The sequence below is a fragment of the Macrobrachium nipponense genome, chromosome 30 (assembly GCF_015104395.2).
Source record: "Macrobrachium nipponense isolate FS-2020 chromosome 30, ASM1510439v2, whole genome shotgun sequence".
In the NCBI taxonomy this organism is placed as follows: Eukaryota; Metazoa; Arthropoda; class Malacostraca; order Decapoda; family Palaemonidae; genus Macrobrachium; species Macrobrachium nipponense.
In genome coordinates this window covers 62,586,721-62,612,585 of record NC_087218.1, presented here as the reverse complement: position 1 = coordinate 62,612,585, position 25,865 = coordinate 62,586,721, and the positions used below count along the sequence as shown (strand labels likewise).

At 40.0% G+C, this 25,865-nt stretch overlaps 2 protein-coding genes across 2 annotated transcripts in view; one reads left to right on the top strand and one right to left on the bottom strand.

Moving 5' to 3' along the window:
- The window catches only part of LOC135202180 (uncharacterized), a 300,747-nt gene that overhangs the window by 83,702 nt on the left and 191,180 nt on the right, over positions 1 to 25,865 (bottom strand). The gene's annotated exons all lie outside the window — the stretch shown is intronic.
- Positions 1,120 to 25,865, top strand: part of LOC135201947 (uncharacterized) — a 29,719-nt gene continuing 4,973 nt past the window's right edge. Inside the window, exons 1-3 of the mRNA XM_064231227.1 lie at positions 1,120 to 1,158; positions 2,784 to 2,814; positions 2,903 to 3,079. Of these exons, the coding sequence (XP_064087297.1) occupies positions 1,120 to 1,158; positions 2,784 to 2,814; positions 2,903 to 3,079 (247 nt within the window). The remainder of the gene's footprint in view (positions 1,159 to 2,783; positions 2,815 to 2,902; positions 3,080 to 25,865) is intronic.

Sequence of the window (25,865 nt, the reverse complement as noted above, 5' to 3'; positions counted from 1 at the left end):
AACCAGGTATCTACATCTCTTAAGAACCTTCTTTGCAGGTGAGGAGAGCACTAACTTTGGGAAAGTCAAGTTGTTTGCAGGAAGTTTCCTCCCAAGGAAAGTCGAAGCCAGAGATACCAGTGCACCAGGAGAGAAAAAATCAGGAAAATTATTGAGAAAATATCTCAAGGCCGAATAAGATGATTAAAGAGAGGAATTATGTCCTACATCCTCTTCATCAGGAGAAATAGGTGACAAAATTGAATCCTTCGAGTTGGCGATGACTGGAGTCTTCTTCAAAAAAGACATAAGATCCTCTAACTGGCGCTTGAGAGGAGCAAGCAAAGAATCTTCCCAAGTCAAAGATTGTGCTCTTGGAGGAGTTGAAACTGGTGCAGAGCCAGCAATTGGTGTCACCTGGAGCCCAGGTGTTTGCACCAAGTGCTCTGTCAAACGAGATTGATGTACATAAATAGGTGCTACATGTCCGAAAGTCGAAGGAAGTTCAAGAGCAGGACGTGCCTTCGAAGAAATAGTGCTTAAGAGTTTCTTCCTGGTGCCTAGATACAAAATAGATGCCAGGCTATTCCAAGTAGATTGAGGCAGATGTGCAGAAGAGGTGGAAGGTGGAACCGTAAAATTGCAGGATTACTGTGGACTAAAACTGGTCTCCTTGGACCTCTTATTAGGTGGAGGGGAGCTGTCCACACCAGCAGAATGCCTCTTGAGTGGGTGCAAAGAAACTTGGCAGCGTTCCCGACACTTCTTACTAGGATAGGAATCCTCAGATTCCGACAACATGTGATGAGCACTAATAATGATGCCTTTACAGCGGCGCTCTGTCGCAGCCTGAGGATGGTCAACAGGCCTGACAGAGGGGGTGACTGCCTGTGGGAAAACCCCACCGGCCTCCCCTGGACCTCCAGTATGTCTTCTCCTCGATGCCAGGGAGCAGGACGGACCTTCATCTAGGAGCACCTGTGGGATGGACAGCCACCTCCTAAACACTATCACTGCACTGTACTAAAGCTTTGTACATTGCCTTTTTCCATCAAGGCCTTAAAAGAAGAACTCTATTCATCACTATACTTGCTAAAAACTCGAACTTCTGATCAAACTTTGATTCCATTGAGGCAGGCAATGGCATCAAGATCAGGAGAATGGGAACCTGGAGTAGGAGTAAGTGGCATAGGAGCAGGAGGGCTAAGGATTGGAGACAATACTGGAATCTTAGTTGAGAAGACAGCACTATCCTCCACAAAGTCTGCAACTTGCACAGGCTCTAAGCTATCACTATTCTCGTCTCAAATAGTTGCCTTCCTTTTCCTGTCTTTATCCATTTTGTCCTATTGGGACCTAAAGGCCAGCCACTGCTTATCATCCCAGTCTTTACATGCTGAACAAGCACTAATGTCCTGGTCCCCTACATTTTACACACATTGTGAGAGAATCCTAGCAAGATTTCACTAACCTAGTCTTGCAAACCTTCAATGCAAAACCTAATGCTCGACGAGCTAGAGTCAGACATCCTTGAAATTAATTAAGTTAACGAGAGCTAACCACCTAACTAATCTAGGATTGCTACAATGAGAGTAGAGTACTTCACCAAAACTCTGGAAAACCATTAAAAAACAATGAAGCAGGCTGCTGGAAACCACCAATGTTAGTTGGGAGCCAGCCGAAAATTTATTGAAGCTCACTACCTAGTTGTTCCTCACTGCCCCTGAAAGTGGGTGGGCCATGTTACCTACACCTAAATAAATGCCAGCACTATCATGAATTTTACATTTTTAGGCTGCCATAGGTAGGAAGCTTTGAGCTATGTAATTACTTGGTAAGTTACTTGTATAAAAACACCTCTTGAAAGGTTGAATGGTATCAATAACAATAACTAGAATGTTCTGATTGTTCCAAAGGTAATTGCTCGTGAATGAAACACTTAATCTTGAGTAAAAGTACAATAGTATTGTAATGTTCAGCATACTTATATGAGTTACATAGTACTTTTAATATTTGGATTTTTTTTGAAAGAAACTCATTGCAAGGGAGAATATAGTTATAAGTGGCACAATTATTTGGTCATTTTGAGTATTACCTTTTCTCTGAAAACAGAAATCATAAGTTTTTGTATTAAATAATGTTTTCAACTTGGAGGTCATTCCTCAGGGCTCTGAAGTGACATATGAGTGGAAATTTAAGTATAACATATGATTTTTTGAAAATTATATTGTCATACACATATGAATGGTTAGTTCCATTTTTGTGACCTTAAGATATCGAAAGAGTGTCGGTGTCATAATTGTTTTGGGTAATAACCAGGGACCATGATGCCAAATTTCATGAATATCTGATAAAATTGATTGAAAAGAATAGAATGTACAACAGTAATTATTTAGATGAAAACAGTAAACGTCACCTTACTAGTGGTGAATTTCTATAACAACAGTTGGCAGTTTGTCCTCAACATTCACTGATCCCAAGTAGCTTTAGCTTGCTGGCCAATTTTAACAAGACCTCGATGACTAGAATGAATTTCCAGAAGCATGAAATTCTTTGTGAGGCTGCTTAAAATTCTTTAAAAATGTTTGCATTTTGTAGAGAAATCCATAATACGTATTACCCAAAATGCACTCCCGGAGCATGAGACCCATGAATTTAATGTACTACTACATAATCTGGTGCCACAAATAAAGCAAAGACACCCAGGCTACAAAAAGTTAAGACATCAAGTAGTAAATTTTATTTGTCCAATAACTATTGCTTGTTTGTTTTTTATTAATATGTTATTTTGTCTATCACCTTAGGATGGTTATAAAGGCATTTTAAAATCAGGAGGTATGTATATATGAAGCATGGAAGTTTTTTAGAAATATATTTTTAACCTGAATGTCTTTTTGTAACTCATTCATTCCTTTTCCAATAGGTGATGGAAAAGAATTAGAAAAATCGCTGTCGTTTGTTGAGGCTGCCACTACTCATGAAATTGTAGAACTAGTTGAAACCTTGAAGGAAGAAACTCGTACTATATTAAGGTTGAATGATCCTCCTACAGCAAAGGTTATACCTTCTACAGAGGGTGATGGTCAAGTTTCTTCTATAGGTAAGCATTTTATGAATCATCTCCAGGTAAGTTGTCAGTAGTATCAACCTTCAATATCCAGAACTTTTCATAGTAGGAAGTAAAAGTTTTGCATGAATTTAATTACTAAATGAATGAAAAAAATACCAGTAATTGTATGTAATACCTGATTAAATGTATGACTTGAAGATTAAAATTAGGAAGTAATAGGTCTAACCACGTAGTCTTAGATGGTGATTGGAAACTGCAAGAATGCTGTAACTCTTCATAGGATTTTGCTTGATTTGACTGAGGCTTTGCAATCATATAGTAATCCTTCATTCACTGTATTTGCCTTATCCAGGCAGTGATGTTATTCAAAAGGTCTGCAGCACCCCAGTAGTGTGTGTGTATATTAATATATATGTAATATAGTTCGAATTAATGTATTATATGTTATATATATATTATATATATATATATAATATATATATATCTATCTATATATATTATATATATATATATATATATATATATATATATATATATATATTATATATCCTAATATGATATGGTACTATATATATGTATGTATGTATGTAGTGTATGTATGGTATGTATTGTATAAATGAATCACAAAAGTTAGGAACGTGATAAATCCATAAATAAAGATATATGCCATGCAGGAAAGTAAACGATGGAGAATCCGCGAGACCTTTCAACATTTAAACGTCCTTTACTAAGCAGATGAACTGACATACATGAGGGAAAAAAAACAATACAAGAAGATTCGTATAACTGACAGATAGGGATTATAAAGAGATTAGTATCTAGAATCCGACACACCTGGAAGATGAGTAACCTTCCCAAACAAGCATAAACAATGGGTGCAATTAAAAGTTTAAGGCAATCATCTGAGATACAAGGACAAGGCAATTAAAGGATTATAAGTGACAGCTATTCAGAACTTTGGTAAACAAAACCATATTCATAATACATTTTAGACATACATTACAACGAAGATAACTCTTAAGGCAACTAATTTTTATTCAAGTCTGTAATTATATCTTTGAGGTCATTCTTAAACATGTTACAAATACAAGGGTCTAAGTGAAAAAGGCCACGACTAACATTGAAACTACAATGAAAAGTAAGTTGTATTAAAGCAGATTCTAAAAGATTTCGTGATAAGACATCTCTCGACCTTGCAATTACTGAACTACCAGTATATATATATATATATATATATATATATATATATATAATATATATAGATATATATATATATATATATATAATATATATATATATATATTATATATATATATATATAATATATATGATATATATATAGTATATATAGATATATATATATATATATATATATATATATATATATATATATATATATAGATATATAATATATATATATATAGATATATATATATATATATATATATATATATATATAGTATATAGATATATATATAGTATATATATATATATATATATATATATATATATATATATATATGATATATATATATATATATATATATATATATATATATATATTATATATAGTATATATACTACAGGCAGTCCCCGGGTTACGACTGGGTTCGGACGGGTTACGACGTTCCGAGGTTAAGGCGCTTTTCAATTATATTCATCAGAAATTATTTCCAGGGTTACGACGCCTACAAAGCTGATCTGGCAGAAGAAATATGACACCAAAAATGCAAAATAATCAATATTTTAAGGGTTTTTGATGAAAAATGCAGTAAGAATGCAGTTTACATAGTTTTCAATGCACCCAAAGCATTAAAAGTAAGGTTTTCTTAGGATTTTTTATGATGTTCCGGCTTATGACAATTTTCGGGTTACAACGCGTCTCAAGAACAGAACCCCCACCGTAACCCGGGGACTGCCTGTGATATGTGTATATATATATATATATATATATATATATATATATATATATATATATATATATATATATATATATATATTATATATATATATAAGATATAGATATAATATATATATACAGTGGTACCTCGAGATACGAAAGGCTCAACTTACGAAAAACTCGAGATACGAAAGCCAATGCGAAAAATTTAACGGCTCTACATACAAAAAGTTTCAAGATACGAAAGGTTTCTGAAAGTCCGAGATTCGGCCGGATAACAATTTTGAAACTCGCGCCGCGTGCCGCCATCTTAGTACTAGTAGACTCGCCACCATCCTCCTGCTCTCCCATTGGCTCCTGATGCTAGTTCACTGCCATGAGATCCTTCTCTCCTATTGGACAGCATCCCTCCCATCATGCATCTTATACGTACGTGGTGGCGTACCTATCTCGGCCTCTTCGTACCAACATCTTTATCATACGCACGCGGCATTCGTTCGGTCCAATGATTTCGTTTAGTAACGTAAATTCGTTAGTGATTTCGTTGTGCTACTTTATCGTGTTGTGTGAGAACCTAATTAGTATACGTACTACATAACTTAATTATGTGCAGTATAGTCATGGGTCCCAAGAAAGTTGCTGAAGTTCACAGAAAGAAGAGAATGCTTTCTATGGAGACAAAAATGGAGATAATAAAAAAGTATGAAGCTGGCTTGCGGTTGAGTGTGATCGCTAAGGAATACGGCCGAAATCCGTCGACGATAGGCACCATCCTTAAGCAGAAGGAAGCCATCAAAGCAGCTACACCTTCCAAGGGCGTGACTATTTTGTCCAACAAGAGGAGCCATGTGCATAATGAAATGGAAAGGCTGCTTCTTGTATGGATTGAGGACAAAGAAATCGATGGCAATACGATAACCGAGACGGCAATCTGCCAGAAGGCCAGCGCTATTTTCGGCGATTTGATTGCCCAAGCCAAAGACGACGGCGGAGAGGGGACATCAACGCTAACCCCAGAGTTCAAGGCTTCTCATGGGTGGTTCGCAAAATTCCGTAAACAGACTGGCATCCATTCGTGGTGAAGAAATTAAAATTACGTAAAGTATAAAAAAGTAAAATGAAATGTAAAAATAAAAAAAGACAAAATAAATTTTATTTTAAGTTTTTTGTAAAGTTAAGTGTTACAGTTTTGTTAATGTGTTTTGTAAAGTTTAGTTTGTTTTTCTGACATTTTTTTATGTGTTTCGTAAAGTTAAGTGTATGTATCTGCTGTTTGTCCTCCTCCTCTGTCGCCACTTTCGGAGATAGCCTCACTCGAAAGGTAAGCTTCCACATTTTATGTACAGTATTTCTTGTATACCATGTACACTAATACACTTTATTTACAGGTTATTTTGCATTTTGTTATTAATTTAGGTATTGAATGGTCCAAATTGTTGTAGTATTTTATTGTTTATAGGTCAATTTAGCTTTATTATGAAATTTACTGGGGTGATTTTGGAGGGCTTGGAACGGATTAGCCATTTTACATGTAAAATGCGGTCCAAGATACGAAAAACTCATGATACGAAGGGCGCCTCGGAACGGATTGATTTCGTATCTCGAGGTACTACTGTATATATATATATTATATATATATATATATATATATATATATATATATATATATATATATATATGTGTGTGTATATATATATATATATATATATATATATATATATATATATATATATATATATATATATATATGTATATACATATATATGTGCATGTAATAAAAAATAAAAAAAATATATGTTATATATATATAATATAGATATATATATATATATAATATATATATTATATATATATATTAATGTATGTATGGTATTAGTGTATGTGTATAAATTATATTATGTATGTGTAGTATGTTAAATGTGTACAATAGATGTGTGGTGTATTATAAATATATGATATATACTATATATATATATATATATATATATATATATAATATCTATATATACTATATATATATACTATATATACACAATATATATATATATCTATATATATAAATCCTATATATATATATATATATATATAATAAAACACTATATATATATATGCTTAAAAATTAAAAAATCACAGTAGATGCACGTGACTTCATAAATAAGCGAATTCCACAGGAAAATGATAGTCAGAAATCCAAGCGCTTTCGTCTTTACACAGACATTGTCAAGGAGTTAATGAAGAACAGTTGGAGAGAAAGATCTCAGGTACAACACAAGATCAAGAATACCAGATGGTTAATTGTCAAAAGGGTAAAGATTGAAAGAGATAATCCAGGATTATCGGATATCACACGGTCACAAACCTAAACAGATTGACCCTAACCGAAATTACAAAGTTTCTTTACAGTCCAAAACATGTAAAAACTGAATACATTAATTTTGTTGCTTATATTTATCTACAACTTTTTTCATTATGAAAGCATCAAGTTTAAATAAACCAAGACTTAAATTTAGAACATTTTTATTATTTGACTTGATGAAACAAGATTCAATGGTATTCCTTTTAACTGGGTCATTACATGGGATTAAGGCTCTTGCTTGACTCCAGTTAATAGGATGGTCTAAATCTCTCATATGTACAAATAATGCATTCGATATTGGGCAAATATCGACAAAACTAATTTGCTGATTGGTGAATTATTTTGTCCTTTTATGAATCAAGGTTGGATACTTTTTGAATGGACCTCGTGTGTGTGTGTATATATATATATATATATATCTATATATATATATATATAGATATATATATATATATTATATATCTATATATATATATATATATATATATATATATATATATATATATTAATATAGATATATATATATATATATATATATATATAGTATATATATATACAGTTACCATCCGAGTTACGACCTGCGCGAGTTACGTCCACCCGTACTTACGACAGTGTCCGACAGGGGTCTATTTTTTTATATTTGGCGGCGTTTACTGTTTGGCAGCGCGGTAGCGTAGTGCGTGCGGCGCGGTATGAGTTACGACGGCGCCGGCAGCACAGCATCCAGACAGACTCATCCCAACCACCTCACTCACTGTCTAGACATTGTAGCAGTACTGTAACATTGTAGCAGGAACATTTTTTTCATTACACCTTTGCCATGGCCCCTCGGCATAAACAGACAGGGGAGGGGAGGTATTCAGGTCTCTGTGCCACCGCGTCCCATCACGACCGTCAACAACCGCAGGTCTGACACGCTGTATAGGAGCACCCCTGGCTGGCTGGAGGACACTCCTCCTCCTCTTCCTGCTCCTAATCTCGACCGTGGAGAACGCTTCCTCATCCCAAGAGGTTGACGGTCCAGGTGTAGGTGTGGTAGCGTTTGTTGTTGTTGTACAGTGGTACCTCGAACATATGAAAGGCTCAACTTACGAAAAACTCAAGATACGAAAGCCAATACGAAAAATTTAACGGCTCTACATATGAAAAGTTTTCAAGATACGAAAGGTTTCTGAAAGTCCGAGATTCGCCCGGATAACAATTTGGAAAATCACGCCGCATGCCGCCATCTTAGTACTAGTAGACTCGCCACCATCCTCCTGCTCTCCCATTGGTTCCTGATGCTAGTCGCTGCCATGAAATCCTTCTCTCCTATTGGCCAGCGTCCCTCCCATCATGCATCTACTATGTACACGTGGTGGCGTGGCTGCAGGCCACTCGGTACCAGCATTGTTATAGTACGCACGCGGTATTCGTTTTCGGGATCGTCAATGTGTACGTAATATTTAAAAAAAAAAAAGTGACCAAGATCTCTCACATGGGAATAAGTTGATCAAGGTCTCTCTCATGGGATAACTGGAAACTTTGCAAGGTTGGTAGAATCTCCACTCCCTGCTGAACAGAGGGTGTAGACCAATCATTTACAACATGCATACTAGTATGTACACGTATCAAAGCACTTCAGTTTATGTTGAAGGTCAGCAGCCGAACATTCAGTACCCCAATCAGTTGCAGAGAGAGCATTTGGTTGAACAGGGTTTTGATGGACACCAGGGCCAACAGAGTCATGAGGTGCAAAAAAGAACCAACCAAAGTGATAAAAAACAGCAAAGTTTGAAATTCTGTAACAAAAAAAAAAAAAAAAAAAAACTACGTAAAGTAAAAAAAAAAAGTAAAAAAAAAAGTTAAAATTCAAAAAGAGAAAAAAAGGCAGAAATTAAAGCGCTTTTCATGAAGTGCAATCATTTGTAGAAGACACCCCCCGAAAAGGCTCACACAGGAACATTGTGAAAAGTAGGCAGAAGCAATCTTCCTTGGATAGTTACGTATGTAGTACATACGTATATATTTTTTAAAGTGTACATACGTACATATGTACAAAAGAAAAAAAAAAACGGCAGAAATTAAAGCCGCTTTTCATAAAGTGCAATCATTTGTAGAAGACACCCCCCGAAAAGGCTCACACAGGAACATTGTGAAAAGTAGGCAGAAGCAATCTTCCTTGGATAGTTACGTATGTACGTAGCCTCACTCGAAAGGTAAGCTTCCACATTTTACGTACAGTATATTTCTTGTTACCATGTACACTAATATACACTTTATTTACAGGTTATATTTTGCCTTTTTTTATTAATTTAGGTATTGAATGGTCCAAATTGTTGTAGTATTTCATTGTTTATAGGTCAATTTAGCTTTATTATGAAATTTACTGGGGTGTTTTTGGAGGGCTTGGAACGGATAGCCATTTTACATGTAAAATGTGGTCCAAGATACAAAAACCTCATGATACGAAGGGCGCCTCGAAACGGATTAATTTCGTATCTCGAGGTACTACTGTAGTAACAACAACGGGCACAGTCCACTGACCCTGATGACTCCCCCTGCGGCGTCATCCCCTTCCCCTTTCCCCCTATGACTGGTCAAGAGGTGCAGCCTCCTCTTTGCTCCTCATCTCCCTCCACCGCAGCTTGTTCCTGATCCTGGTCGTCTACGTCGTCGTCCTCCACAAAGATGGTGGTTGCCTCCTTGTCACCTTCAGACTCAACCTCCAGGTTGTCCTCAACGTCACTTTCAAATTCATTGAGAAGTGCGTTGATAGCATCCTCATTCAGAGGTCTCTGTCTCTTTGAGGCCATTGCTGATAACTGAAAAAAAAGGAAAACATTTGAAATGAGCACTTCAAGGAAACTTGGACATATGACTATATATGGGCATCTCAGCCAATGCCCCGGGCCAAGCACTCGATAAAACACCCACCATCCTCCCACATATTCCAGTAAAATATAAAACTATACTAATTAGTTATATAGTAAAAGCTGTCCTACATAAATTTAGTTATTATAACTTTTTTTTTGCAAAAAAGCACAACGTGACACTCGAACGGAATTGGACCATATGGCAACTTAGGGCATCTCAGCCAATGCCCCGGGCATGCACGTGATAAAACACACCATCCTCCCACATATCCAAATAATAAAACATAACTACTAGCATGAACACTGTTCAATATGCAAGGTTTACCTAATAACTTTGGTTTTTGCAAAAAAAAAAAAAAAAAAAAAAAAAACTGAAATTGGCACTCAAAGGAAAATGGACCATATGGCGATATATGGCCTCTCGGCCACTCTCCAAGGTCACGCATGTGATGCACACACCACCCTACAACATATTCCAGTAATACAAAACTATACTAATTAGCTATCATGCACACTGTCCTACATGAATTGAATATGTAATAACTGTTTTTTGCAAAAAAAAAAAAAAAAAAAAAAAAAAATTGGCACTCGAAGGGGAATGGACCATATGGTCCTATTACGGCATGTCAGCCGTGAACAAAGGCATTCATATTATAGATACATCATCCTCCAAGATTTTCCAACATTACAAAACTCTACTAGCATGAACACTCAATAAGCAAGGTTTACCTAATAACTGTGCTTTTTGCAAAAAAAACAGAAATTGGCACTCAAAGGAAAATGGACCATATTGGCAATATATGGCATTTCAACCACTCCCAGAGTCATGCACGTGATACACACACCACCCTACAACATTCCAATAATACAAAACTATACTACTTACTACTTAGCCATTATGCACACTGTCCTACATGAATTGAGTATGTAATAACTTTGCTTTAAAAAAAAAAAAAAAAAAATTGGCACTCCAAGGGGACTGGACCATATGACCATATACAGCATGTCAGCCATGGACAAAGCCATTCATATGCCTCTGACATATTCCAATATTACAAAACACTACTAGCATGAGCACTGTTCAATATGTGAGGTTTACCTAAAAACTTTGCTTTTTGCAAAAAAACCCAGAAATTGGCACTCTGAGGAAAATGGACCATATGGCGATATATGGCATCTCAGCCACTCCCAAGGACATGAACAACATAGACACACCATCCATCCAGACTTTCCAACACAACAAAGACTAATGACTATGCACACTGTTCATTGAGAAATGGTCACGTAATAACTTTTCTTTCGATCTCCTACCTCTTAAAGGTGCGTGCAGGTTGACCTTGACCCGAGCGATTCTCAGAAAAGGGGGAAGCACTTGAGGTAGACGTAAGCAGCTCCGCACACGACCGTGGCTTGTAGACAAGTGACCACCAGCAGGTCGATCACACCCAGATTTGACACAGTCAATAATTTATGGGAGAAAAACGTTTTTTGAAATATGCCTCAGGTTGCATCTATCCAGGTTTAAATTTTGCACAAACTGGACGGTATGGCACTCAAAGAAGAACAGCAATGCGCAAATCATCAGGTCAGTGTATGTCTTGTGGGATGCAAGAACTGGGAAGGGAGTGATGAGCTGATTCAATAGTTTTGAATATGCCTTCTCCGTGATATTCTGAAGTCCCGTGAAACCATTATAAGTGATACTGTGTGTATGTGTGACAGTGCACACCAACCGCCACAGACGTTACAAGCTGGCGTGGCTTGGGCAGTTCAAAAGAGTGCCACACATCTCTTATCCCTTCTTTATTGGCCCTTGTGTCTAAGGAGCCAGAATAACTGATCAGCTTCTTGCATAACGATGCCGTGTGAAGGGGGCATTTGAAATAGGCTGCACCAGCAGTAAAAAACTGTTGTTAGCAGCACAGACTGGCTCAAGACAAGTGCCCAGTGCCCCGTGTATTGTCATGAGTTTCAATAACAATCTAACCTGCCGTCCGGTTGTGCATTAGCATATAACGTAATAATTACAAGTAAAGGCCACCTGTGTAGTTAAGAAGAATACACCTGTGTTAAACATTTCATCGATTACCTTTATGCATAACCTTAAAGATAGGCTACCATTTCTTCTAGCCCCTGATTATTGTTTCATCTAATCCCAGGCTACCTGGTTTAAGCTAATGCTTAGTCCAATAATAGGATGTTTCATAAAGGGTTCTTACTTAACCTAATATAGGGTGCTGCCTAAAAGTAAGGTTTTCTTAGGATCTTTGACAATTTTCGATGATATTCCGGCTTATAACGCTTTTCGGCTTATAATACGTCTCAAGAGGACTACATGTATACTTAGTCTTATAGCTAGGCTACCATATTTTTCTTTTCCAGCATATTGCTATTATCTAATCCTAGGGTCCTTGGTTTACGTTATTGCTCAAGCCCATAATAGGATATTTCTTAAAAATTCTTACTTTGATTTAAGCTACATACTACCTATTCCAGGTTATTTAGTTCACACTTAAGACTATGTAATCTCAGATAAGAATCTACAGACAACAGTTGCATATTTATTTACCTAATCGTTATATGTTAGCAAGAGAAGCAGATTTTTTGGCTTTTACGCACAAATTAACTACCAATTGCTAAAGTTAAAACTAAAACTTTAACTGGGACTTAAAACTAACCACTTACCTGCTCCTTTTGGTGTTCCCATAATTATGAATTTGGAGCACTGATGAGCAATGAATCCATTGTCATTGGACCAAAGAAAGGTAATGGCTTCCTTGTCTCTTACCAGTTTGTTGTCAACAATATGACCAGACTAACACCATGTGCAATAATCACTTCCTCTTCTAGCAGGTTTGACAAAGGAAAGAACATAGGTACAGCTTCAATGTAAGATAAGGGAATGAGTCCATTACATACTCCATCACATGTAATAGTGTTTATCATTATGACACAAGACTGACTAAAAGAGAATTCTTTTATATTAATTTGGTCTACCATGGAGCTCTGACAGACCATGGAAGGTAGCTCCATGAGGACAAAACAAGTGACTGTGCTATCAACAGGATATAATTTATATTTAATGTATCTTGTAAGAGTTAATCATCATTTTCTATACCAGGTTTTTTCGTGTCATGCTCTGTCACTAACATACCTAACTCATTACACACTTAATGCTGCATTGCTAAGATTAACTTACACTCATATGCAAACTTTATCGCTAAGCTTAATTGCTACTTTATTTTGTATTTTTAATCAAATCCTTTACTGAAGTTTTCATTTTTCACCACATTTTCCTTGCTTTCATGTGCAGGGCATTTCTAAAAACCTGTCTAGGGAGGTTTGTTTCTTCCTGTCTTTCAAAATTTTAAAAAAAAATATACTAAGCAAATTTCTTGAGACAGCTCTGACTTTTGCATCTTTGTCTGGGTTTTTCTTTTCAATAGATACTACACTTTTCTCCTACAATCCCAAAACTTCTAATCTCATTAGCAACCTTTGCAGACACTTGCTCCTCCTTTTCCTCCTCCTCCAAAACCTGCAAAGCCTTCATACACTGCTGGTGATGTAGCTCCTTTAACTCCTTTGTTGTCAGTTCCTTGTTGTGCTCCTCGACAAAGTCGTCAACATCTTCATCCACTTCCAGAGCCAAGGACTCTCTGAGGGACACAAGATTCTCAACCAGTAACTCTTCAGGTTCGAATCCTTTGAAGTCCTGTTTGGACATAACCTCAGACCACAGCTGCTTCCATGCAGTTTATTGTCCTCCCTGTAACCACCCTGCTAGGCCATTTCGATAATTTTGAGGCGGTCATGATATTGTAGTGATCCTTCCAGAACACTTGAAGGGTGAAGCTTGTGGGAAGAGGACTTAGATAAACTTGAATTCTTCGTACATGTCGTCTGGGAGAGTTGGTGGGTGGGTGGGAACATTGTCGAGGACAAGTAGGGCTTTCAGGGTTAAGTTATTTGAGGTGAACTAATTCTTGATGTTAGGACCAACAACCACGTTTATATGCTGTACGAAGATATCCTTGGTGACCCATGCCATTGAGTTTGTTCCCCCACATAACCTGCAGATTTTCTTTGGTTATATTGTGGGATTTAAGGCTCTGGGGGTTTCCGAGTAGTGTACGAGTAGCGCTTAACTTTGTGGTTGCCACTTGCATTCACACACAGTCCAACGGTTAACTTATCTGTAGGTTTGTGGCTTGGTTGGCAAGCTCTTCTCCATGGCCCTTTTATGGGTCCTCCTTGGCATCTTTCCAGAAGAGCCCTGTCTCGTCACAGTTGAAGACTTGCTGGGCAACATATCCTTCTGCTTCTACCAGTTCAGCAAACCTTTTAACAAGCTTCTCAGCTGCCTTCATGTCGGAGCTTGCAGACTCACCATGCCTGACAACAGAGTGAATGCCAGTCCTCTTCTTAAAATTATCAAACCAGCCCCGACGACTGGTTTTGAAGGACTCTTCTGATGCCTTGTCCATTAATGTTCCCAGCGTCTTCCACACCAAATCCGTGTATATGTCACATTCCTTATTACAGATGATGCTCTGTGTCATGGCATCTCCTGCAAGCTGCTTCTCATTCAGCCACACCAACAACAACTCCATCTCTTCATGGGCAGAGGTCCAGGGCTTTGAAGTAATCTTAATGTCCTTGGCTGGTGTTATAACCTTCATCGAATCCTGCTTCAAAATTGTATAGATCGTAGTAGTTCAGTAATACTGCTTCACCCAGTCTATCACATGCACACCTTGATTTTGTTTTTCTATGATGTCATGCTTCATATCTAAGGTAACTGGCCTTTTCTTCTTAGCAATGGTCTTAATGCTCACTTTTTTTCTTAGGACCCATAGTGAAACTAAGAAATCCCATTCCAAAATACAGGGGCACAATGAGAAAACAGTGAGAAATGTTACTAGATGCTGCAGAGATGCTCACATGGCAACATAACTATGTGAACTGAGCGAGACCACTTGGCTAGGCATCTCAATGCTGGCAATGGTTGATGCATTGGGAGATGGTGTGTTGCTGGCTCGTAGCTCGAATCTTGGCTCGGTTCTTAAAGCAAAAAATAGCACATGTGCCAGCTCGTATCTCAGGAAACACATATGTTGCTTCTCTTGTAAGTCAAGGTTTGACTGTATAGGTTCTTCTGTTGTTTCTTGTTCTTTATTGCCAAACCCGAGTGGGTAACTGGGATAACCTCTTGACTATAGTTCAGACCAAAAATGATTTAGGTGGTTGTGATTTATTTATTAGGAGCCAAGCCATTTTGTTACCTGTCAATCTCTTATGTAAGCTCTTTAAGGACGAACAGCAGCTATGCTATCAAAAACATGTTTTGATAAAGGAAAAACCCAATTTTGGTAGCTGCTGTGTCCTCAAACCCACCGTCTTTCCCTGATGAAAAGGCATGGGGTGAACATTTATTTTAATGTACAGACCTGGCGTGTAAAGTGGAGGATAGCCGACATATGCAGCGTTGTTATATGTGTGAGTAGGATTAAGGGAGAATCAAGGTACTGTAGTTGTTATAGAATAGGAGATAAAGCTCTCTTGTCCTGAGTACTTTATATTTTATTACTATGCCAACTAACACTATTCTGGCTGAGATTTTGACGAAGGAAAAATCTATTTGTCGGGAAAGACCTGTGTCGCCTGGTGAAAAGGATCCTGCTGCTCACTTTTCTAGTATAAATAGGTTCTAAATATACCAGAGAAAAAAGCTAGCATGGTATGCTGAGGTTACTACCCTTGCATGAGCACCCTAAGGGCATCTGGTATAAAGTACAAGGCGAGTGGAAGCCACTATTCACAGGTCTTCTGCCAATTAGAGTTTTCCTTTCCAAATCCTCCCTCTCCTATGGGGAGAACCGTCGCAGCGGCTACTACCTCCCCCTCGCTACTGCTACTACTAACCCGACCCGAGGGCCATCTGCAATCCTGGATTTTTAGACATTCTGGCTTGGATTGGTGTAAGGATGGGGAACTTAATTAGAAGGGCTGGGTTCACCGGGCGACACAGGTCTTTCCCCAGAAATAGATTTTTCCTTCGTCAAAATCCCTTTTCTGGGTTCGATCTGTGTTCGCCGGTGAAAGTTACCTGAGAATGCCTATCCAAGCCTGCTAGATACTAAGTATTCTTATAAGGAAGGTGTTAATGAAACCTGGGATTCATTTTAGCTTAAATTTACTCACTTAATTTTTACAATAGATTCATTTAAACTTAAACTTACTTACTACTTACGCTGAGACTTAAACTATGACTTAGAATTAGTAATAGCCAGAAGATATCATACAATTGACAGGGTATTCAAGGTAATATCACATATCCAGAATATGTACAGTCCTGTCCATAAAACAATCTGGAACCAAATATTCTATGTACAAGCTTTGGTGGCAGGATGACGCCTAGGCCCTCTCAACCCAGAGGAGAGAGGTATGGTGGGGAGTACGAGCGAGGCAGGTAGGAAGGAGAAAGGGGTAAGGAGAAGACTGATAGGATTCATTATTCAGGGGAGACTATGCTCCCTGCAGCAATTGCTGGGAATTTAAGAGCTTCTAGATTCTTTAAATAGTGGCGCTTAAAAACTACTGGGTGGGATTTTCAACCCGTATACTTCTTCAGGTCCTCAAAATTCATATTTTGAAATAATTGATAGAGGTAGCCACCGCTCAGATATCGTGAACATGTGGGATTGAATCCGGTTGACTTGTTTAATCAAGTAGAGTATTTGTTGTCTAATACCTTTAAGAGAGATTGTGCCACCTTTTTCTCTAATGAAAAGAGGACCTGACGATGTTGCGGAGGTTCTGGCTAAGAAGGATCTAAGGGTAGTGACAGGGCACAATGATGTGTCCTGTGTCAAAGGGATGACTTTCCATGGAGCCCATCTATTTTGTGGGTCCTCATTCTTAGCCAGGAAGCTCCGGTCTGGGGATAGTAGTACTTCCCCTGACGGGAGGAAATCTATGTGGTCTGAATTTCGTGAGAGAGCTGAAAGTTCAGATATTCTGGCACCTGAGGCCATAGCCATTAAGAATAAAGTTTTTCTTAGGAGGATTATATATGAGCATGATTCATTATTAGTGTCTGAAGCCAATTTAAGTACATAATTCAAGAACCAAGTGACCATATGTGGGCGGTCAGTTGGTCTTATGCGTGCACATGTTCTCGGAATGGAGGAGAAGTATGCATCTGACAAGTTAATACTGAAGCCGACCTGAAAAATTTTCTTCAAAGCTGACTTGATTGTTGTAATAGTACTGGCGGCTAGGCCTTTCTCAAATAGAGTTCTAAAGAACAAAATTGCCAGATTTGTGGTCATTTTGTGGGCTCCTGATTCCTTTAGGAATTTGGCCAATTTTTTAACAGCCGAATCATATTGCCTGAGAGTTGCATCTCTTTTATCTGACTCTATAAATACAATGTTACATGGATCGATACTCGCGTCCTTTTGGGCTGCAAACTTCATAAAGTCCATAAAGTTAGGGCTTTCAGAATTCTTTTGGAAGCTGACACAGTTTGAGTTTGTACTGTCTGTGTCAGTTCCAGGCGAGAGATCTGTTTGGGTTGGAGTTTCAGCTCTAGAAGAAGCGGAAACCAGTTGCTTTTTGGCCAATTGGGAGCCACTAATGCTACTTGTCCTGTAAAAGATCGTAGCTTGTGCAAGACCTTCATCAGAAGATTCACCGGAGGGAATAGATCAATCTTCTGCCAGTTGTTCCAATCTATGGTCATCGCATCTGTGGCATAAAGCTAGAGGGGCCAGGTTGGGAGCCACATAGCATGGCAGCTTGTGGTTGAATTCTGTTGCGAATAAGTCTACTTGAAGGTCCGGGATTTGATTGTAAATCCACTGGAATGAGTTCTTGTCCAGGGACCACTCTGATTCTAGTAGTAGTCCTGGAAAGTGCGTCCGCGATCACATTCTTGACTCCTGCCAGATGGGTTGCTGACAGGTGCCAATGACTCTTCGCCGCCAAAGCAAATATTGCAATCAGCACGTGATTCAGCTTTCTTGACCTAGAACCACCTCTGTTTATGCAGTGTACCACCACTAGGAGTCCCACGTTTGCCGAGTGGACTTCGCACTTGGCTACTAATTCGGTGGTCCGAGTTCGAATCTCGGCCCGGCCAACGCAGAACCAAGAGAAATTTATTTCTGGTGATAGAAATACCTTTCTCGATATAATGTGGTTCGGATTCCACAATAAGCTGTAGGCCCCGTTGCTAGGTAATCAATTGATTCCTAGTCACGTAAAAATATCTAATCCTTCGGCCAGCCCTAGGAGAGCTGTTAATTAGCTCAGTGGTCTGGTAAAACTAAGATATACTTACTTACCCCCACTAGGCTGTCCGAGACTATCCTCACATGGCTGTTCCTGGCTGGAGTTAGTTGCTTTAAGGTTAGGAAAACTGCCATAGCTTCTTTCACATTGATATGGAACTGGCAGAACGTATTCGACCATATCCCTTGAACCTTCTTGTACTGAGAGTATCCCCCCCCCCCCCCCCCCCCCCCCCCCCCCAGCCACTCAGTGACGCGTCTGTATGAATTGTCAAGACGGTGGAGGGAATTGCAGTGGTACTGCCTTGGTTAGGTTCCTGTGCTTCGTCCATGGGTGAAGCCTCTTTGCTAGGAGGGTGGGTGGAATTACTGAGATCTTGTCTCTGAGATTGATGTTGGCTCTCTTCCTCCAGACTCGATTGATATCCTTCAGTCTGGCTCTTAGTAGGACGTCTGTTATTGATGCCAACTGTAGCGAACCGAGGATTCTCTCTTGGGTACGACGAGAGGCCTTTTTGTTCCTGAGGAACTGTTTTGTAGCCGCAGCTATCTGCTTGGCCTTCCTGGGTGGAAGGGATAGCTTGTGTTTTATTAGGTCCCATTGGATTCCCAACCATTGAAAGTGGGAAGCCGGTTCCAGCCGTGATTTCTCCTTGTTTATCTGGAATCCCAGAAACTCCAAGAGTTCTATACTTTGGCTGTCGACCTGCGGGATTCCTCAACGCTGGCTGCCCAAAAATAAGCAGTCGTCCAGGTAGGCTACCAACATTATCCCCTTGGTTCTTAGTTCTTGGACTATCGTCTCTCCTAGCTTGGTGAATATCCTGGGCGCAATGTTGAGCCCGAACGGCATGACTCTGAATGAGTAAGCTTTGTTCCCTAGCCTGAAGCCTAGGTACGGAGAGAAGTTCCTTGCTATCGGAAAATGATAGTAAGCGTCTGTAAGATCTTTAGAGGTGGTGACGGCCCCACGGGGAAGTAAGGTCCGCACCTGCGAGATGGTCAGCATACGGAACTTGTCGCAAAGAATATATGAATTGAGCCTTGACAAGTCCAGAATCACTCTCTTTTGTCTGAGTCCTTTTTTGGAACCGTGAACAGACGTCCTTGAAATTTTAGTCTCCTTACTTTCTTTATGGGCTTCTTTTGTAGGAGATCTTTGGTATATTCTACCAGGTCCGCTGTTGGGATCTGGAAGAAGTTTATTGGTGGTGGGGGCCTTTCTTCCATTTCCATCCCAGGCCCTTGGAGATTATACTGTGCGCCCATGGACTGAAGGTCCAATGGTCTCGAAAGAGATATAATCTCCCTCCTACCCGCGGTCTCTCACTGGTTGGCTGCAGGTTTGTACCCTCTTCCTCCTCAGAAACCCCTTGAGCGCTCCGTAGCCGGGAGGCTGCCTCTGGCTCTACTGCTACCCGCATGCCTATTGTAGCTACGAAATGATTTCCTAGCTTCATAGGCAGGGTTAAAGGCAGGGGAGGTCATGATGGATGTGGAGGTTGAGGGTTGCTGGGCTGGCGGAGTCTGTAGCAAAACAAACTGCTGCTGTGGCTGAGCCTTCGATGTTGAGGGCTTCCCAACTTGAGATATTGGGACCGCCTGAACAATTGTCTGAGGTCGAGAGGGCTTATAGGGATTGTACCTCCTCGGCCTCTTCTTTGCCCTAGCTTGATGTCCGGGTGCCTCAAACTTTTCCGTTTGATGGGAAGTCCCCCCACCGGACCCAGAGGCTCTGGTTGGCTCTAGAGGCTTCCCGCAAGACATTTTCTACCTCTACCTGAGGGAGGAGGTTCTCTCCCCAGATTGACGCCTTTCTCAATCTGTTGGGTTCATGTCTGATGGAAGCCTCCGCTAGGATGTATTTCCTGCAAGCTCGTCTTGCTATTCCAAATTCTATAGTCTGACTGAAAATCTGCAATAGACTTTTCGTCAAGACCTGGAATACCTGTTCGTCCCTGTAGTCGTGGCTACAACTCCGCTGAGGTGACAGAGTTGATAGACCTTGCTAGTCCCGACCTAGCCTCAATTCTGTCTTGATCAGGTTCTCCGAAGTTTGTTAGGGCAGCTTCTCGGAGAATTAAGGTGGTTGAGGGCACAGTCCGCGTCCAGTTTACCTGCCATAAATGTGGCCGGGGCTTCGTTCCAAAATTCCCTACTCGCAGGAAGGAGAAGGGAGGTAGCCTCTGTCTCTTTTAAAGCCGGGATAGGTTTATCCTCCGCTATGGCTTGGAGAGTTAACTCTGCCACCTTGTCGGTGCAGGGCGACGGGACTCGATCCGGTGTCAGCGATCCATAGTATATTTGCCCTTGTGAGGCGTTAACCTGTGTTAAACGCACTCCCATTCGGCCATGGTGTGTGCCCAGACAGCTTGGGCTTGGTCCCTCGGGAAGATCACCGTCTCCTTTGGGACCTTGTCCACTCTCACTAGCGCGTACTCGGCTAGTCTGACGAACCCGGGGAAGGGGAACTGGAGACCTTTCGGGAAAAGCTTGAAGTCTTCCAGTGGCCGGGTCCTGCACCCTTCGATGGTTAGTTTGCCCATCTATGTATGGGGCATGCATAGCAGCCGCCACGGATTGTTTTTATGGAAGGGTGGGAGTTTGGAAGCATCCGGCACTGTTATAGCCAGCGCCGGAGATCCGGAGTGGAGAAATCTGGTCATCATCTCCTGCAAAGGTTTGATTTGCTCGGCCACCATGTCAGAAACTGACTGGCCGGAGACATCGGATCCGGAGGTGCGTCGCAATGACTCGAACCTCTCGTCTACTGCTTCCCTAACCCTCATCAATAGAAGGTTAGCGAACAGTTCATGGTCTACGCTGGACTCTTGTCACCTTGGGTTTGGCGGACTTTGATCTCGATCCCTTTGAAGGGAGAGAACCCTTGGCAGCAGGCGACTTGTCATAAGATGTCGACGGCCTTGGGGCTGGAGAATGACTCAGTCACCGCTGACGGAGTCAGCTTTGATCCCTTGGGCAGGGATTTCGTCTCACTGACTTTTCCTTGGGACGAACCGACCGTGAGCTGTCCCAAGTAGAGGTGGACTTGGAGAAGCCCAGGAAAGAAGAGGTAGAAGAAGGAGTTGGGCTAAGGAGACTACCTGCCTCACTTACCTCGCCACTTACCTGCTCTCCCAGGGTCATAGGTTCTGTATGGATGTTGATGGCAGCCACATCCGCCATCAAATCCTCTTGGTCATCCGGCTGGGGGGTCGTCTCTGCCCGGATGGCGTTGATGATTGGAGCCGCCAGACGTGGCTGGACTGACGCAGAGAGGGACCCCTCGAACAAAAGGGCTCCCAGACTGGCATCTAAGATGTAGGGGTGACCTTGATGGCGCGTTCCTTCCGTACCCGGAGACCCAGCGCCTCAGGTCCCTCAGTATGAGGCACCTCTAATGTCTACCAGAGAGTTGCTATTACATCTTCCGGTATATTTTGCATCTTCCAATCTTGGATGGTCTGGGATTCAGTTAGATATTTGTCTAACTTATTCTTAAACACATCTACGCTCACTCCTGTTATATTCCTCAGATGAGCGGGCAACGCATTGAATAGACGCTGCATTATTGATGCTGGTGCGTAGTGGATTAATGTCCTGTGGGTGCTTTCCTATTTTTCCTGGTAATAGTTTTTGGCATATTAATCTACCTCTGCTTGCTCTTTCTGATATTTTTAGCTCCATGATGTTTTCAGCTATTCCTTCTATCTGTTTCCATGCCTGAATTATCATGTAGCATTCTCTTCTCCTTTCTAGACTGTATAATTTTAAGAATTGTAGTCTTTCCGCCAGTAGTCAAGGTCCTTAACTTCTTCTATTCTAGCTGTAAAGGACCTTTGTACACTCTCTATTTGTGCAATATCCTTTTGATAGTGTGGGTACCATATCATATTGCAATATTCAAGTGGACTACGAACATATGTTTTATAAAGCTATCATGTGTTCATCTTTTCTTGTTTTGAAATGCCGTAACAACATTCCCATTTTTGCTTTACATTTTGCCAATAGAATTGCTATTTGATCGTTGCATAACATGTTCCTATTCATCATCACACCAAGGTCTTTAACTGCTTCCTTATTTGTGATTGTCTCATTATTAGGTCCCCTATATGCTTATAGCTTTCCTTCTCTGTCTCCATAGTTTATTGATTCAAATTTATCAGAGTTAAATACCATCGTATTTACCTCTGCCCAATCATATACTTTGTTAAGGTCTCTTTGTAGCGCGTTCCTATCTTCATCACAAGTAATTTCTCTACTTATTCTTGTGTCATCGGCGAAACTACTCACTACCGAGTCCTTAACATTACTGTCTTAGTCTGCAATCATAATAACAAACAGTAATGCAGCTAACACCGTACCTTGTGGCACACTGGAAATTACCTTAGCTTCATCCGATTTCTCATCGTTTGCAATAACTATCTGTTTTCTGTTGTGTAAAAATTCTTTTAACCATCTTCCTACTTTATCCACTATATTATGTTGTCTAATTTTCTTTGCTAATATATTATGGTCTACCTTGTCAAAAGCTTTTGCAAAGTCTAGATAAACCACATCTGTTTCATTTCTGCTTTTCATATTTTTATATGTTCTCACGATGGACTAACAGTTGGGTATGTGTACTTTTTCCGGGTATGAAACCATGTTTCCTATATTAAACAGATTATTTTTTATTAAATGTTTCATAATATTTTTCTTCATTACCCTTTCATACACTTTCATAATATGTGATGTTAGACTCACAGGCCTATAATTACTTGCCTCTAGTCTTGATCCACTTTTGAATGTAGGGGTAATATATGCTAATTTGTGCTCATCATAAATCGTGCCTGTATCTACACTTTGTCTCAATAATATTGCAAGTGGCTTTGCGATAGAATGAACTACTTTCTTTAACAAAATAGCAGGAACTCCATCAGGCCCTGCTGCAGCTCCATTTTTAATTTCATTAATAGCCTGCACAATATCAGCTTCATTAATAGCTATGTCAGCTAAATATTCACTATTTTCGTCCCTTACTTCTATATCATTATCTTCATTATCTATTCTAGGGGTGAATTCTCTCTTATATCGTTCTGCCAATATGTTGCAAATTTCCTTTTTTTCATTCGTTAATCTCCCTTCAACTCTTAGAGAGCCTATTTCTACTCTTCTTTTATTCATCTTTTTCGCGTATGAGTATAATAGTTTGGGGTTTTGCTTGATATTTATTAGGGTTTTTTCTTCCAAATCCCATTTTTCATTTTCTTTTGATTGTATAATCTTTTGTTCTGCATTTTCTATCTTACTTTTTAGCTCTATAACTTTCCATGCATTTTTTTCTTTTTGTCTATTTTTTCCTCTTTCCCTTCATTGTGTAGATCTGGGTAGAGCCTCTTCGGGATTTTCTTTTGTGTTGTCATATCGTAATTTATTTCTTTGTAAGTATGCTGCTTTATTGCCTCATATGTAGTATCAATGAGTATCTCTGCATCCATACTTTTATCTTATTTGTTTTCCTTATTTTTTCTGTCATTTCAGTTTTGTTTACTTATCTTCCATTTTCCTCTTCTTCTTCTTCCTCTTCCTCTTCCTCTTCTTCTTCATCCTCAACTATTTGTACATTCAATCTTGATTTAATAACATTGTCTATCCATGATAGACATGTTGAGCAAAATATTCTAGTATCTTTTCTCATATCTTGCATTACCTCAGCACATTGTGGATGGGTCGGAATGTTACATGCAGCACATTTTCTGATTAGGTTTTGTGGATTAAATATGCTATACCACACCTTACACAGTTTGCATGCTTTTGGTATTCTTTTTCCTAATGCATCAGTTAGGATATTCACAATGTTCACCTTATTCATTTTCTTTGTCGGAATATGTTGGTTTATGTATATTTTCTTTATGAGTCTCTTGACCACTTGGATTTTATTTGGAACTTCTTCAATTATTTTCAAGATGTTTTCTGTTGATTTGTTCCAGTTTGAAGGATTATATCCTTCTAATATATCTATGAATGCTTTTGTATCTTTTTGGTTAGGACTGTTGCTCATCTCATAGATGAGAAATGCCAGTTCCCTTCCTGCTACCTCATTGTATTGCGAATCTGCCAAACAAGCTAAATTTTGCCATTTTTTTCCACAGTTGGAACTTACTGCCATCTTGTTCTGATTTACAGTATTTCACTTAATAAACTAACTTAGTAGACGCTTTATCCTATTTTCACACTAATCTTATCACCGATAGTTCACGAACACTTCTAGATATTTCTTAAACAAATTCTAGACGTAAGTTAAACGTGTGATATCTGTTGATTGATCTGACTGCGCGCAGGGAATGTCTCACCAAGCAAGATGGCTACTACGAGAGGGGAATTAACCTTCCCGACATAGGACACCAGTTTGTTGAACAATTTTGTTGCATGGTTTATCACAATTTTCATCATGAAAAAAAGGGGGGATTAAGAATCTTACCTGCTCATTCATGAGAAGCACCACCATCTCATAACAGATGGTGCCAAACCATGTACGGAAGCTGCCCCTCCTCGCCTACGAAGGGGACGGAGCAGTTAGCATGGGAGCGGCACACCTTGTGCCCCACGGTCTCGCCGAGGGAGGCGGAGCACCCCGTCGACTGGCAGCATACCTTCTGTAATAGTAATTATTAATGAGTATCAGCCTCAAGGAGGGCCGGAGCTGCTCCGGCAAGGGTATGCAACTTAAACTAGATAAAGTTCAAGTCTTACTCATTAATATATTCAATTCACTGGTTAACTTTAATTAATATCTAACCGCCTGCTCTCGATCCTGCTCCTGGGTTCAATGTAGGTCTAATACTTGAGATCCGATATCCGCCGGACTATGAGGAGGACAGACCTCAACTCTGTATGGCTGGTCGGACCGGAAGGCTACGTATGAACGTAGGCACCTACATGATCTCCAAAGAATGAGAACTGATCTATGGCAGATTTAATGCAAGACTCTGGTGGCGGATGTGAGGGTGAGTCCACTCTCCGTCGGCACAGCAAGGGTCCGGAGCTGTTCACTGTCCGATCCCTCAAGGCTTAGCTCACTTGAAGTCTCGTTTCTCCTTGTCCTAGCCACTGGCTGTGGAACGGACCGAGGTGGCGGATCAGGGGAAGATAATTCCATATCTGACGTTGCCCATCTCTACTGAGGGGGTGGGAGCAAGGCTCCTGCCCCAATTCCACAGTTAGAGGGGCCGGAGAAAGAGACAACAGAGCGGCGGAGCAACATATGTACTACCCGAAGCTATGTCCATCATCCGGCGGGGCCGGGGGACTATAAGCTCGGAACTCTAGTACCCATCCCCCCCCCCACACTTCGTACCCCCTCCATTCCACTTATGCGAAACTCAAGCGGCCGTTCCTCACCAAGAGTACTAGTACCACGAGTTAC